This window comes from Phymastichus coffea, unplaced genomic scaffold, assembly GCF_024137745.1.
Source record: "Phymastichus coffea isolate CEN01 unplaced genomic scaffold, Cenicafe_Pcof_1.1 PCOF00145, whole genome shotgun sequence".
Classification (NCBI taxonomy): Eukaryota; Metazoa; Arthropoda; class Insecta; order Hymenoptera; family Eulophidae; genus Phymastichus; species Phymastichus coffea.
In genome coordinates, this window is record NW_026706956.1 from 280,002 (window position 1) to 294,389 (window position 14,388).

At 29.3% G+C, this 14,388-nt stretch overlaps 4 protein-coding genes across 9 annotated transcripts; 3 read left to right on the top strand and 1 right to left on the bottom strand.

Annotated features, from left to right (window-relative positions):
• Positions 1-2,142: 2,142 nt before the first annotated feature.
• Positions 2,143-3,983, top strand: LOC131672186 (syntaxin-17). Of its 4 annotated transcripts, none has more exons than XM_058949248.1 (6): positions 2,143-2,316; positions 2,384-2,540; positions 2,596-2,791; positions 2,869-3,080; positions 3,136-3,352; positions 3,437-3,983. In XM_058949248.1, exons 2-6 carry the CDS (start codon positions 2,406-2,408, stop codon positions 3,577-3,579), a joined length of 903 nt encoding a protein of 300 aa, XP_058805231.1. In that variant the 5' UTR covers positions 2,143-2,316; positions 2,384-2,405; the 3' UTR covers positions 3,580-3,983. The 4 variants fall into 4 exon arrangements, with proteins under 4 accessions (XP_058805231.1, XP_058805232.1, XP_058805230.1 ...); XM_058949249.1 differs by having other exon boundaries at positions 2,389-2,540; XM_058949247.1 differs by having other exon boundaries at positions 2,419-2,540.
• Positions 3,984-4,548: 565 nt separating this feature from the next.
• On the top strand, positions 4,549-7,185 carry LOC131672202 (kelch domain-containing protein 4-like). Its single transcript, XM_058949269.1, has 8 exons — positions 4,549-4,990; positions 5,072-5,478; positions 5,554-5,720; positions 5,789-5,938; positions 6,009-6,227; positions 6,295-6,467; positions 6,555-6,741; positions 6,813-7,185. The coding sequence occupies exons 1-8, from the start codon at positions 4,880-4,882 to the stop codon at positions 6,977-6,979; spliced, it is 1,581 nt and encodes a 526-aa protein (XP_058805252.1). The 5' UTR covers positions 4,549-4,879; the 3' UTR covers positions 6,980-7,185.
• Positions 6,996-11,147, bottom strand: LOC131672201 (valine--tRNA ligase, mitochondrial-like). 3 transcript variants are annotated; one of them, XM_058949267.1, is made up of 15 exons: positions 11,011-11,147; positions 10,624-10,819; positions 10,311-10,557; positions 10,004-10,232; positions 9,753-9,926; positions 9,546-9,670; positions 9,217-9,479; positions 8,920-9,148; positions 8,729-8,851; positions 8,562-8,669; positions 8,338-8,497; positions 8,009-8,277; positions 7,608-7,944; positions 7,200-7,525; positions 6,996-7,125 (listed from the first exon to the last, which is right to left on the bottom strand). In XM_058949267.1, the coding sequence occupies exons 1-15, from the start codon at positions 11,096-11,098 to the stop codon at positions 7,078-7,080; spliced, it is 2,922 nt and encodes a 973-aa protein (XP_058805250.1). In that variant the 5' UTR covers positions 11,099-11,147; the 3' UTR covers positions 6,996-7,077. The 3 variants fall into 3 exon arrangements, with proteins under 3 accessions (XP_058805250.1, XP_058805249.1, XP_058805251.1); XM_058949266.1 differs by having other exon boundaries at positions 9,747-9,926; XM_058949268.1 differs by lacking the exon at positions 6,996-7,125 and having other exon boundaries at positions 7,304-7,386; positions 7,467-7,525; positions 9,747-9,926.
• Positions 11,148-11,316: 169 nt separating this feature from the next.
• Positions 11,317-13,442, top strand: LOC131672203 (negative elongation factor E). Its single transcript, XM_058949270.1, has 3 exons — positions 11,317-11,498; positions 11,742-12,229; positions 12,307-13,442. The coding sequence occupies exons 1-3, from the start codon at positions 11,418-11,420 to the stop codon at positions 12,545-12,547; spliced, it is 810 nt and encodes a 269-aa protein (XP_058805253.1). The 5' UTR covers positions 11,317-11,417; the 3' UTR covers positions 12,548-13,442.
• The last annotated feature ends 946 nt before the right edge of the window (positions 13,443-14,388 follow it).

A 14,388-nucleotide genomic window follows, 5' to 3' on the forward strand; every position in this document is an offset into this window, starting at 1 on the left:
CATACTAATATATGATGATATATATATATTCAAAAATAATTAAAATATTGTTTATATTACTTTTATACCGCATTTATTTCAGTTTTGGTAAAAAATATTTACATCTCTAACGTCAAAATACTGTTTGTACGTATAGAAATAGATTCATGACCTTGCGTATGCATTAGATGTTTATAACTTTGTGAATCATTCTAAATAAACTTGGTAATCTGCACTGTTATTCAAAGCATTAGCATATTATTTTCCTCATCTGTTGTTCATAAAGCATTTTACTACGCCTTTCACCTCAGCTTTTACTATTACGTTATTACAATAGATTTTACTTTGTTGGTCTATTTCAATGAATTTCAAGATTAATTCCGTATTTATTAAAGCAATTATGCAAACAATTTTTTTTTTGTATATTTCTTATTTTTTCTTTATAGCTTTACAAAATACATCTGATATAGAGGAAATTTAATCAGAAAGTAAGAATTCATAATGTATGTTTTTCCATTTTACTTTGTACTAGTTTCTGCTTTATCGATGTTTTATAAATATATCTGTAATTAATAGAATTTTTTATTCAAATTTTCAATTATTTAATATTTATGACATACTGTCTATCTCACGTAATTATACACAGTAGATTAAGATAATAGTCCGCAAATATTCAAACTCATTCTATAGCTTTTATTTTTTTACGTTCCCACGACTAAAATTCATTTTATTTTTCATATTATTTTCATTATTTCGTTCATAAACTACTCAATTTAAAGGCAGAAAATAGTTACTTGAAAATGCGATAAATATAAGTGTGTATATAAATGCACTGCATCATACATTGAAACAAAAGCATCGCTTGTATGTAATATAAAATATTTTTTTTAATCTGCTCGAGTTATGCGCCATACCTCTAGGCGGGGATATATAACACACTAATCAAAATTTTAATGTATATATGTGGCCATCTACCAGCGTTACATAGATACAATACAATTAAGTTGTTTAAATCGGTAATAAATGAAGTCATCTTAACCCGTTTTCAGTTTTCAATGGGTTTTCTTTTGGCGAGTAGTACCTATTCGTTTTTTCTTATGACGACCAAAAATAAAAACCATACGATCGAGCCAATTCGGGTACAAAATTTAATTATTTCCCAAATAAACGTCACATGGTAAGCTTTGTTTTAATTTGAACCACTCGACAATTAAATTTTAATAATTTATATCCCTCGAGAAAACAGACAAAACGCGAAAATAATAGGATTGCTCCTAGCACGAAAACATAAGATTTACTTGAAAAAAAATATAGGCAATTTTTTTTAATTTGTAAATTCAAAAATATCAATTTCTTCGTTTTTAGCCTCCGTGAAGTTTCGGAAAAATGAGATTTTCCAGGTTATGCGGTGAAAAATCTTGATTCTGGCATGCATGAACATATTTTATTTTGACGTAAAAAATCAATAACTTTGATTTAATGTATGCATCTGAAAACTACAAATTTTTCTTTTTTACCCCTATACAAAAAAATACCTATACCGGAAAATTGCAGTTTTCTCTATCAACTCTATTGCTACAGTCTCTCTCTCTCTCTTTCTCTGAATGACTACCAACTTTCGCTCGCCAACTTTGAGGATAGTAATAAAGTTGATAGAGATAATTGCAATTTTCCGATTTGTATAAGGGTAAAAATGAGAAATTTGTAGTTTTCGGATGTTATAAAATAATTGAAGCCATTCGCTTGATTTATTACGTCAAAATCGAGTATTCATGATATTATCAAGTTTTCCATTGCACATGCGCAGAAGGTACGTATGTATGAACGACTGAGTTGATCTGTAAAATCTCATTTTTCTCAAATTTTCATATGGTACAAATAGAAAAATTAATACTTTCGAATGGTACAAACTAAAAGAAAATTGTCTGTATTATTTTAAAGAAAATCTTATTTGTTCGTGCTAGGAGCATAGGTTTTCCTACATCCTATTATTTTCGCTTTTTTTCCGTTTTCGCAAGGGGTGCAAATTATTTAAATTTTATTTTCGGATGGTACAAATTAAGATAAAGCTAATCATGTGCTATTTATTTGAAAAATAATTCGTTTTTGTGCCAAAAGCGGCTTGATAACTATACTTGTGTGTCATCGCGAACAGCTGTTTAAAGCGCTTGTGTACTCATTTTTCTACGCATTCTGAATTATGACTTCAGTCAAGTTGGTTACTCCGTCGTTACAGCTAATATGAGTAGAGGCATCCCAAATTTTAGTAGCGTATATACCTATAGTGTGTTTTATTCGTCTTATTTTTGTGTAAAAAAATGTCAACTTTTCAGAATTGTTAGTACTGATAATCCATAGTTCTAACGCGAAAAGACTCTGACATATATCTATTTCTTGTTTTAAGTGTAGACTGATAATATTTAAAAATGTCTTCTCCAGATAGTGATGAAGTAGTGAAACAACCAATAAAGCGTTTAGAAATTCCCATATGCAAATTTAACGATGTTGCTATTCCACACCATCTTGATCTTCTCAAGAAACACAAGGCTAATATAAAGAAAGTGAGTAAAATTAGTGCGTTTATTGATTTAATAAAGTCTATTCTGTAAATATTAGTTTCAAGGCCTACGAGACTGGAATAGAGTCTATACAGAGCAAATAAATGCATCCAGAGTAGTTAAACAGTTAAAACAGTTATTATATGAAATGGATACACTCAGAGGACAAGTACTTCATAGTGAAATTGCTTTGTTTGACAAGCTGACAACAAAGTCAAGAACAAGTACATTGAATGCAATCAAAGAATATTTAGGTACAATAAAAATAATTATTGAGCAGAGAAAATGTAATATCTTATGAAAATCATTAATATTCTTTATTGTTGAATAGATTTTGAATTAAATTTACCACTTGTTCAATGCCCACCTCCCAAAGTAGAAGATGAAATAGCTGAAAGTCCATATGATAATCGATATATGCAAGTTCAAGCTGAAAATGAAGAATTAGAAAGACAACAAGCTTGTTTGCGAGCTTGGACTACATTACACAATGATCTTGAACAATTACAGCAACTGTTTATTGATTTCAACAAAATTGTTCATGTAAGGAATATTTATTAAATTTTACAACATGGTATTTACAAACTATATACTTCAGGAAGATGCTGAATCAATTGATAGAATTGAAAGTAATATTGAAGTTACTCAAGTTCATGTTCAAGCAGGGACAAAACTTCTGCAACAGGCCTCAAAATTGAAAATGGCAGGATATCCATTAGCTGGAGCTTTACTTGGGACTTGTCTAGGAGGACCAGTTGGATTAATCGCTGGCCTTAAACTTGGTGGTCTGACAGCTTTAGGTGGAGGGCTCTTGGGTAAATTTTTTAATGAATATTTGAGAAACATATATAGAAAGGAAAGATAAATTTATTAATTTAACTATCTTAATATTGTGTCAGGATTTACTGGTGGTACAATATTGAAAAAGACATGCCATATAGACTCAGAACTAAAACAAATAAAAGGCCCTCAAGATGAAAGCATACAAAATAGTACTTCAATAAGAAATATAAGTGATTCTGAGAGTAAAAAGGACTTATGACATCCAAAGAATGTAATAAAACTTGAAAAGCAAAGAGAATGCATTGTATTTTAGTTCTGAGAGTTCATAAGTTTTGCTGAAAGAGTTATATATGTTTTATTGATAGTTTGTAAATCATATATATTAAAAATATCATTTACTGATTATGAAGAAACAAAATCTAAATAATGTAAATTAGGCTGAAACGACTGTGATTTTACAATTAAAAAATTATACGTCTGTACGTTTTACAGTTAGTAAATTATGACATAAACGGTTACTAGACATATATAAATGGAGGAGATAAAAATCTTGTAAATTATTTTAAAAATTTATCTATATATTGACCGTAATGATGTATGTTTTAGTAAATAAGCCTATAAACTATTTCCTAAATTAATTTGAATAAATTAATCATTTTTAAAACTTTGAAAAGATGATTGTAAATATTTTATTTATATAACCAACAGGCTGAATTCACAAAAATTCAACCTTGAGACGTAATGACGTTTGTATTTCCCACGTGCAGCACTAGGCCGAGCTAACAAAACAAGGCCAATGGCACACTTCAGCTTATATATTTCTGGCTAGTTTCAGTTCAGTAGTTTCTCCGTGGTATATAGTTACCATGGAAACAGCTTGATGGCCACAAATGTATAGAAGACTAAGTGCACTGCTGGCCAACCTCTTTTCCTTAGCTATAAGACTCTGATTACAAAGCGCGTATGCGAGCGTATATCCATTGTAACCATTTCTGCTTAAATCATAAGCCTTGCATCTTGACGGATGAAAACTGTGATCCAACTTCGGTCGGTTACAATAGTGCTCAAATGATTTAGCTCATTTTCAATTTTAAATTTCCCGGGTCATGAATTAACCCACGCCTTCTGTACAAGTGTACACATACGGAAGTTACTAGAAAATATAGTGCAGCCAAGTGCCGAATTCCGATTAACAATATACAATATCATTACTTATTCGGAGGTAGTTGCTTTTAAAAAAAGAAAATACTGGAGACCATGAATAATCATATACAAGTTGAGGCTATGATTATATTGTGATGTAATCGTTTGCTCTAACTACTTTTGTTCATCCAAATTCGACAGTTGGCTGCACTACATTTACAGAGTCAATAGCGTCACTGTATGCCCTGTGTTTGTTTTATCTCTGTCATTTTTTACACGCTCATGGTTTAAAGCGTCACTCAAAACAAGCGCTTCAGTCAGAATCAGAAGCATATCCGGCGTTAAAGCATCATCAAGCCGAGCCTAATTTTTATTGCATTTTTCCATTTTATTTATTAATAGTTTTATAAAAAACAATGGGTAAAAAAGATAAAAAGAAGAAGGGCAGTGGAATTGAAAAAACTGCAAAGAAAACCGAAAAAAAATTAAATGCAAAACAAAAAAAAGAGTTGGCTGCCCTCGGTGAGGTTAGAATACTAATTTTATAAGTCCGAATTTTTCAAGTGAGTATTGTTAACATTATTTTTAACGAAATATTTATTGTTTAGGACGACATTGAAAAAGTTGTGGCACAAATTGAAAAAGAAGAAGCTCGCCGACAAAAAGTTATTGAAGCTATTGTTGGTCCACCATCTCGCAGAGTTAATTTTACTCTGACTCCTCATCCTTATAAAAATGAACTTATTATGTTTGGTGGTGAATTTTATGATGGTCAGAAAACAGTCGTTTATGGTGATATGCTTTTTTACAATATTAGCAAAAATGAGTGGACTGTTATTAAAGCACCTGGTGCTCCACCTCCAAGATGTGGACACCAAGCTATAGCTACACAAACAAATAAAGGTGAACTATGGATTTTCGGAGGAGAATTTTCTAGCCCATCTGAGTCACAATTTTATCATTACAAAGATCTCTGGGTGTTCCACATTGGAGATAAAAAATGGGAAAAAATAACGTAAGAATATAAACTTTTTTTGTTGGTTATTTAATTTAAAAAAAGATTATAAATCAATAATATAAAATGATATAGAGTTCCTGGAGGACCTTCAGCTAGAAGTGGCCACAGAATGATTAATATTAAAAAGAATTTGTACATATTCGGAGGTTTCCATGATAACTTGAGGGATTACAAATACTATAATGATGTTCATGTATTTAATATGGAAACTTATACTTGGAGCAAAATAGAAACATCAGGTATATTTTAAAAACAATCTTCAAGTGGAAATAATAGAATATGTTGAATTAATATGATTTTTTTGTAGGACATCTACCAGCTCCAAGATCAGGTTGCATAATATTGCCTACACCAGAAAATAAAATTCTTGTTTATGGTGGTTATAGTAAAGAAAAAATAAGAAAAGATGTTGATAAGGGTCAAGTTCATACAGATATGTTCCTCCTTAGCCCAGAGAGTAAGATATTACTGTTTTATATCTAAAAATAATTAAAAATTTGTTATAATATAAATATTATTTTTTGTAGAAAATGATCAAACTGGTTTGAAGTGGAAATGGTCAATTGTAAAACAAAGTGGGATAACTATTTCACCCCGTTGTAGTGCATCAGCTATTCTTGTTCAACCGCATTTAGCTTATATGTTTGGGGGTGTTTATGATGAGGAGGATAACGATGAAGAGCTCTATGGTCATTTCTTTAATGATCTTGTAGCACTTAATTTGAATAAACTTCAATGGCATAGTGGTAAATATATTTGAATCAATGTATATATTCAAATCCCTTTATATTTCTCAATAAAACTATTTTACAGTAAATTTGAAGGGGAAGAGTGATAATGTTGTAAAAACGAGTCGAAGAAAAGCTAAAGTTGATGAAGAAGAAGAAAGCATGGATGAAAATGACGATAATGAAGACAATAAAGAAGAACCGACGAAGACCACTATTTCAAAAACTGTAATAACAGATGACGACGGAATTTTCACGGTACTACTTAAAATATTTCTTATAAATATTTGATTTCTTTTGCAATATATTTTTTATGTATAAAGTTGAATTCATTTTTTTTATTAGGTCACACTTGGACCTGCATCTGTAGCTAATAAAGTGATCACACCTGATGAACAAACTGTAGAAATTTTTACACCATCACCAAGAATCAATCCAGGCTTAGCTGTCAAATATAACACTCTTTATTTATATGGAGGAATGTTTGAAGACGGTGACAAGCAATACACTTTAAATGATTTTTATAGTTTAGGTAAAGTTTCTGCTATTAATTTTATATACATATTTTTATTTCATATCTTAAAAATATTTGTTATCTTTCAGATTGCAAAAAGTTAGACGAATGGGTAACAATAACTAAAAATGATTTATCAAGTCAAGAATGGTTAGAATCTGGTACCTCTGAATCAGAATCTGAAAGCGATAGCGAGGAAGATAATGGTAAGGATGATGATAACAATGAAGAGGAAATGGAGGTCGACGACAATTAATGTAATAAGCAACAAACATTTGTAAATTTTTTGTTATAAAAAAAACTATTTACAATAAGTATATCTACGTTATACACGACAATGTAATATTTTCGTTATCACAAAGATGTTAATAATCTTTTTAATTCTCCTTGTAGTTGATAAATCTGTAAAAAATATGTTAGAAATATTTAAATGTAAATAATTTTTATTAATTAAAAATGTTCATCGAAAATTTTACCTGTTTGTCGTGTAATACTTTATCCTCTTCCGATATCGTCTCGTAGTTCTTTCTAGATTTTACTTTCATCAATGAATTTAATTTTTTTTGTATAGATAACTTTTTATTTTCAAGCAACTTGTTTGCTTCATGTAGAACATTCCCGTCGTTAATTACAACATAAATAGAGCAATTTTTATCCGTGGTGCTGCAAAAAGTATTGCTACTCTTTACATAATCTTCAGTTGTGAAAATTTCGACATGATTCAGTTTTAATAATGCACGTACGATATTGATATTGTATTCGTATAATTTCTTTTCTTCAGAATTATTTAAAGCAATATGAACTAGAAAAAAATTTTCATTATTTCTTAATGTATAAAAATACTAGAGCCGTAGTTTTTACACTAATATTATACAAAAATTTACCTTCAACAATATCACGTTTATTCTTAATCTCTGTTAATATGCTTACTAAACTTCTTATGGAAATAATAGTATTTAAAAGTTCACTCATTTGCTTTTCCAAATCGACATTACGCAAATTTTGTAGCTCTTTTACGCTTGGATATAAACTCTCAAGTAATGAATCACACTGTTTAAACACTGATAATTTTCTGGATAACCGAGAGTATAAATCATCGCTCAAATAAGGAGTGATCGGGGCCAGTATTCTAAGTGAAACCTCCATACACTTTGTTAATGTGTATCTATGACTATTTATTATATCTAGCTGTTCAGATTGAAAACCTGGCTTCGTTCCTTCCTACAAAGAAAATTGAATAAATATTTATACTAAATGTTTGTCAAAAAATATGCGGTAAACTTACGATATAGTAGTCACAAAATTCGTAGTACAAAAACTCTTTTATTGCTGCCACTACTTTGTGAAAATTTTTTCGTTCAAGCTCTTTATTTACAGTATCTACCATTAACGTCAATCGACTCAAAATCCACTGATCTATCATTGTAAACGTTTCTGGCATTTCAATGACATTATCGCTTGTCATAAGTACAATATACCGACTCGCTTGCCAAATTTTATTACAAAAGAATTTGTTTTGTTCACATTCTACTATGTCAAACGATACTGTACGCTCTAGAATAACAATTAATATACAGTATACAAAAGATAGTGAAAGGAATATGAGATCTTTACCTTTAATGTTATGAGAACATAAAGTGAAGCGCAAAGCATCTACTCCACATTCTGGTATACCCTTTGGAAATATTTTTTTGTTCATCTGTATCGTTCTTTTGAGCTCAGTCTGGCTCAAAATACCTTCTTCAAAGCTCTTTGTTGCTTGATTATTCAAATTCTATGAGAAACAGTTGATGTGAAGAGACTATATTTCATTTATTTTAAAAATTAAAAATAAATACCTCTAATGAAATTCCATGTAAAATGTTTTCCGGATGAATGACATTTCCGCGGCTTTTCGACATTTTCTTTCCTTGAGTATCACACAAAATTCCGTGTAATAGAACATCCTAATTAAAAAAAGTATGTAATTTAGTAAAAAAAGTGCACAAATTTTACAGATACTTACATTGAAGGGCAGTTTGTTAGTCAATTCAAGACCTAACATTGCCATTCTAGCAATCCAAAAGAATAAAATATCATTTCCCGTTTCCATCAAACTTAATGGGTAAAAATTGTTAAATTCTCTTTCCTGGAAACATGGAATTTTTTTATACATAATTGTAAATTAAAAATGGTTAATTATGAAAAATCACGCACATTAGTTAACCACCCCATGGCAGAAAGTGGTAACAGAGACGAAGAAAACCAAGTGTCGAGAACATCATTATCCTGATGAATATCAGTGGCAGTGTCATACTGTTTTTTAATTATATTTAAAGCTTCTTTTTGAGATGTAGCAAGTACCCATTTGCTTTCATTGTCAATTTTAAAATGATAAGCTGGTATTTGATGACCCCACCATAATTGCCTTGATACACACCAGTCTCTAAAAATAATTGGAACAATTAAAGTCATAAATAATTTTATTGAATCTAATTCAATGTTAGCCTTTACTTATTATTGCTGAGCCAATTAATCCAAGTTTTATTGTGAAACACTGGATCAAGTTTTAAAGAACCATCCTCAATAGCTTTTAAAGCCTTTAAAGACATGTCTTTACAATTAATAAACCATTGCTCTTGCAATAATAATTCAATTATATCTCCTGTTCTAGAGCATCTAGGAATATACATTGCATGGTCATTTACTGTGACTAATGAACCCATATTAGCCAAATCTTTCAGAATCTGTTGCCTTGCATAAAATCTAGGCATTCCCTGCACATTTAAGAATCAGATTATATATTTATCCAACTACAAATCATTCTAAATTGTAATACTTACTACATACCGGTCAGTTCTTGCACTTAGCCTACCGTTTTTTTCAATAACTGTTATTAATTCCAAGTTATGCTTATTGGCTACAGCATAATCAAAATGATCATGTGCTGGAGTAATTTTAACTATACCTAAACAGAATTATAGTTAAATATCATATTACAGCAATATAAATATTGTAATATGATAGTGAAATTATGAATCAACCTGTACCAAAGTCCATTTTTACATTTGGATCAGATAAAATTGGGATATGAGCATCTGACAATGGGTGTTTAACTTTTTTACCAATATACTGACTGTAACGACTGTCATCTGGATTAACAGCAAGAGCAACATCACCTGGTAGAGTTTCTGGTCTGGTTGTTGCCACATTTAATTTTTTATCTATGCCATTATAAATATGTAATTCAAGAAATCAATTCTGAAATTACTCAGAAAATTTTCTTTAAATTTTTATTTACCTGAATCTACCAAATTGTAAGAAATTTCAAATATTTGACCAAATGTAATTCTTTTGCTATAGCCAGGTACTTCAAGATCTGTTTTTCCTCTTAAAGCTTCAAAATCTACTTCAATATCAGATATAGTACTACCCAATGCAGTAGACCAATTAATTAAACGTTTATTTCTATACAACAATTGTTTTTTGTGTAATTCAATAAATGCATGTGTGACAATTTTATTATGATTCTACAAAATTAAACATATTTTCATTACATAATATAAATATAATATAAATTTTACTAAGTTTTGCTTTTTCAATAATACCTCACTGATTGTAAAATATTCTCTGGACCAATCTAAGCTTGCTCCTAAAGCTTTCAACTGATCACTGATAATTGATCTTTTTTCAACTGTCCATTGATTGATAGCTTTTAAAAAATCTTCTTTGGATATATTATTTCGTTTGATATTTTTAGTTTTTTGCAAATACTTTTCAACTACAGTTTGAGTAGCAATTCCAGCATGATCAAATCCAGGTATCCAAACAACAGAATACCCTCTCATTTTATGCCTACAAATTTGCATATTGATTGTTTGGAACTACAGAACAATTACATATAGTACTGATCCTGTTTACCATCTTGCCAGAACATCTTGTACCGTTGTTGTTAAAGCATGACCTAAATGTAGTGTTCCAGTAACATTTGGTGGTGGCAATATCATTTTATAAATTGGCTTGTCATTGTCATCTTCTGGTTGAAAATATTTATTTTTTTCCCATATTTCATACCATCCTTTTTTAACATTATTCAAATCATAAGTTTTTGGAAAATCTAAAAAATATTATTTATCATTTAATATTGTCATTTAAGAAAGATTATTTAAAATTATTATTATTTAAGATTATCATTTAAAAAAGATTTTCATTTAAGACAACAAGTATGCTGTTTTCTTTCAAATATACATTACAAATAAGAAATTTGCATTACAAATAGAAAGAAAATAGAAAAGGTTATAATATTACCTGCTACACGCTCATTTAAGTAAATTTTATGGCACTTTCTATTGATAATTTTAATATTTACAAATCCACGTACTTGATGCAGATACATTATGTTTAGCTCAACTTAAGAATGATATTCATATATTATTAATTAGTGTTAACAATCAATCTTATTTTATAACATTTTTATTTTGAAAAGCCGATAACGTGAATTGGTTCTCGTTTAGTTGCAGACGATATATTTATTTTTTTATATTATATTATACAAATGCGAACGCTCTACATCTCTACATCCTACATGCATTCGCTCTTCTACACCATTAACGTCAGACATAACCTATCCAAGCGTAGTCGTAATTTACAAAAAGAATCGTGAGGGATATATATTACATGTATTACATAAACAATTTAAATATTTCAGAACAATTATGGTGTATTTACATTTTCCGTCAAATTTAACAGAAGAAGAGCTGATGCTTCAAGCAAAATATAATAAATTGAAAAGAAAGGTAATTGTAACGAACATTAAATTGCTATTTTTATTTTGACTACAAAGCTTTAGGTTATGATCATTTGCTTACATTTTTTTTATTTAAATTTAAATTGTTTTTTAATAAATTTGATATTTATGAAAGCTGTGATAACTTTATGTATCGTCTTTTTACAAAATTCCACTTTTTTACCAATTCCTACTCAAATATGTTAACAGAAATATTGATTTTTACTAATTAATTGTTTATTTATTTCTCTAGAAAAAAGCCTTGCAAGACCTGAAAACACCCAAGCCTGAACCAGAACGCGCTCCACAAGCACCAAAACGTCCCACAGAAGCCAGAGATGCTCGAGAGGTAGCCAAAAAGTTAATAAAGTCAGGTGTTATTACTGCTCCTAAAACTCCAAAACGACCAGAGCAATCCTTCAAAAGACCTCGTGGTTTGGAAAGGAAATTAAATAGTACAGAGAAAACAGTATCATCTTATCAACCTTTCTCAGCAACACAATCTGAAGAAGAAGAACCTGAAACAAAAAGGCCAAAAGTGAAAGGATTATATGACAGTTTTGTTTCAGCTACTGATCCAGAAGATAGAGTTGTTGAAAAGGCAATATCCAAATTAGAAACAAAAACTCCAAAAGGAAATACAATTTTTGTTTCTGGATACAAAATTTCAGAAGATTTTCTAAAAAAACATTTTTCAGCATTTGGTAATATACTAAAAATTTCCATGGAAGCTGAGAAAAAGTAAGTTACATTTTATTAAAACATTACTCTAAGCATCAAGTGATGATTTTAATTTTTTTTATTATAATTTAAAATAGAGGATTCATTACTTTTGAAAAGCCTGAATCGGCTGAACGAGCAATAAGTGAAATGGATGGAATCATGGCTTCTTCAATACAACTTAAAGTTTCTATGGCAAGGAGGCAACCTGTAGTTGACCCAATTAATGATACTACATCAAGTTCTATGTGGTCATCACTAGCTGCAAGTTATACTCAGAAGAGTGCTCACAAAGATAAACGTGATATAAAAGTTTATGAAGATGATCTCTTTCAATAATTTATGCATTGTCAACATTGCTTTATTATATTTATTTATTTCATTGTAGTATGAAATAATTTATATAGCTAAAGTGATTTAGTGTCCAATAAATACGCAGGTTTATTATGCAATGCAAATTAAGTAAAGTAAAAATATTTAAAAATAGATATCACCATAATGTATTTGTTCATCAATTTTGTCTTACTTCCATGTCAGGTTCTAATTCACCTTATCTTAGAAATTTTTTATATGCACATATGTATCTTTCCAAGTGATAATAGAAAAAGGTCTTTTCTTTACCTAATAATATGAGGTGTTATTACATATAAATAATTTAATTTTGTTTTTAAAAATAAGTGGAATTGGGAATCTGAATTGTAGTTAATATTTATATGAAGAATGTTTTGTATACAAATTCAAATTCTTTAACTTTGAACTTTTTTCTTCTAATTTATATTCATGTTCAGCTGTAGATTAAGTTTATTTGATTTAAGTTACGTTTAGCTTACGTGTAAAGTCAAATCTAGTATCAATTTCAATTTTTTTCGTTTGTCAAATGCAAACACTTTTTGATAATTTTTCATTATTTTATATAGTTATGACATGTATTTGTCACGAAACTCCTTTTATTGATACTTATATATTATTTATTTACCAAAATATTACGGCTCGAATAAATAGGTAGTATTTATTCAAGATTAAATTGTAAATCTACTAAGACTAATTTCCTTTATTTGGCGCTTTACAAAATTGCAAAAAATTGTAATAATACCAGCGAATTACGATATATTAATATAATGTTTCCTACGTAACTTTTCACGGGTAAAGAAATTCATTGTTGATTTCTTTTTTTATAATATAAATTTTCATAAGAAAACGTATAAAATATAAAATAAATAAAATGCAATTATATTTCTCCTTAACATTTGGTTTTTATTTCATTTACGTTAAGTAGTGCATATCCAATAGTGTATATTTAATTTTAATGATTGCGATAAAATATATGTTGTCATGTTTACGCAGTAAATAAGGTAAATAATATTTATAATCATTTTTGAATGGGATTTTAGATATTTATGTTATGAGAATTAATTGAAATCAAACATTATAAGTATTCATGATGAGTATTTGTCTGCAATGGAATCATTGCAACTAGTAAGTAACTCACCTTGCAATACCTTTGAACTTCGAATACCCTCTTAAGCGCAAGGGATTGAGGATAAGTCATTTAAGAGACAATAGTTAACAGTGGACAGTGCACGGATGAAAAAGTAAGTTTATCCTAGTGTTAATTGACAGTGTTTCTCTGTTTGTTTGAATTCCACTGTCTTGTGTAATCTTGTATCCAGTGTTATATATTCTTTAGAAAATATAAAACAATCACGGTGTATTTATACTTTACGTCTAATCAAACACAGGAGGAGTTTATGCTTCGAGCACATTATGTTGTGTTGTAAAGAAAGGTAATGTATTTTTTTTTGAATTTAGCACCATTGGTAATTCTTTTCAAATGTATAATTGCCTTACTGCATTTTATTTGAAATTTACCTCAAATAAAAATAAAAGCAGCCCAAATGTAATTTCTAATACCTATATAATTTACTAGAAAAAGGTGTTGCAAGACTTAACACAATCTAAACTAGATCACGCTCAACAAGTAAAAAAATCTAAAGGATTAACTAATTCGTAAAATGCCCGTAAATCAGTTCAGATATTGGTAAAGACAGGTATTACTTCTGTGATAAAAATTTCAAAACGTCCTGAAGAATCATTCAAAAGATTAGAAGGTCCGAAAAGAAAAGTGAAAAATACGGAAAACAATCCTACTTATCAGCTATTCTCAGCAATTTAAAAACACG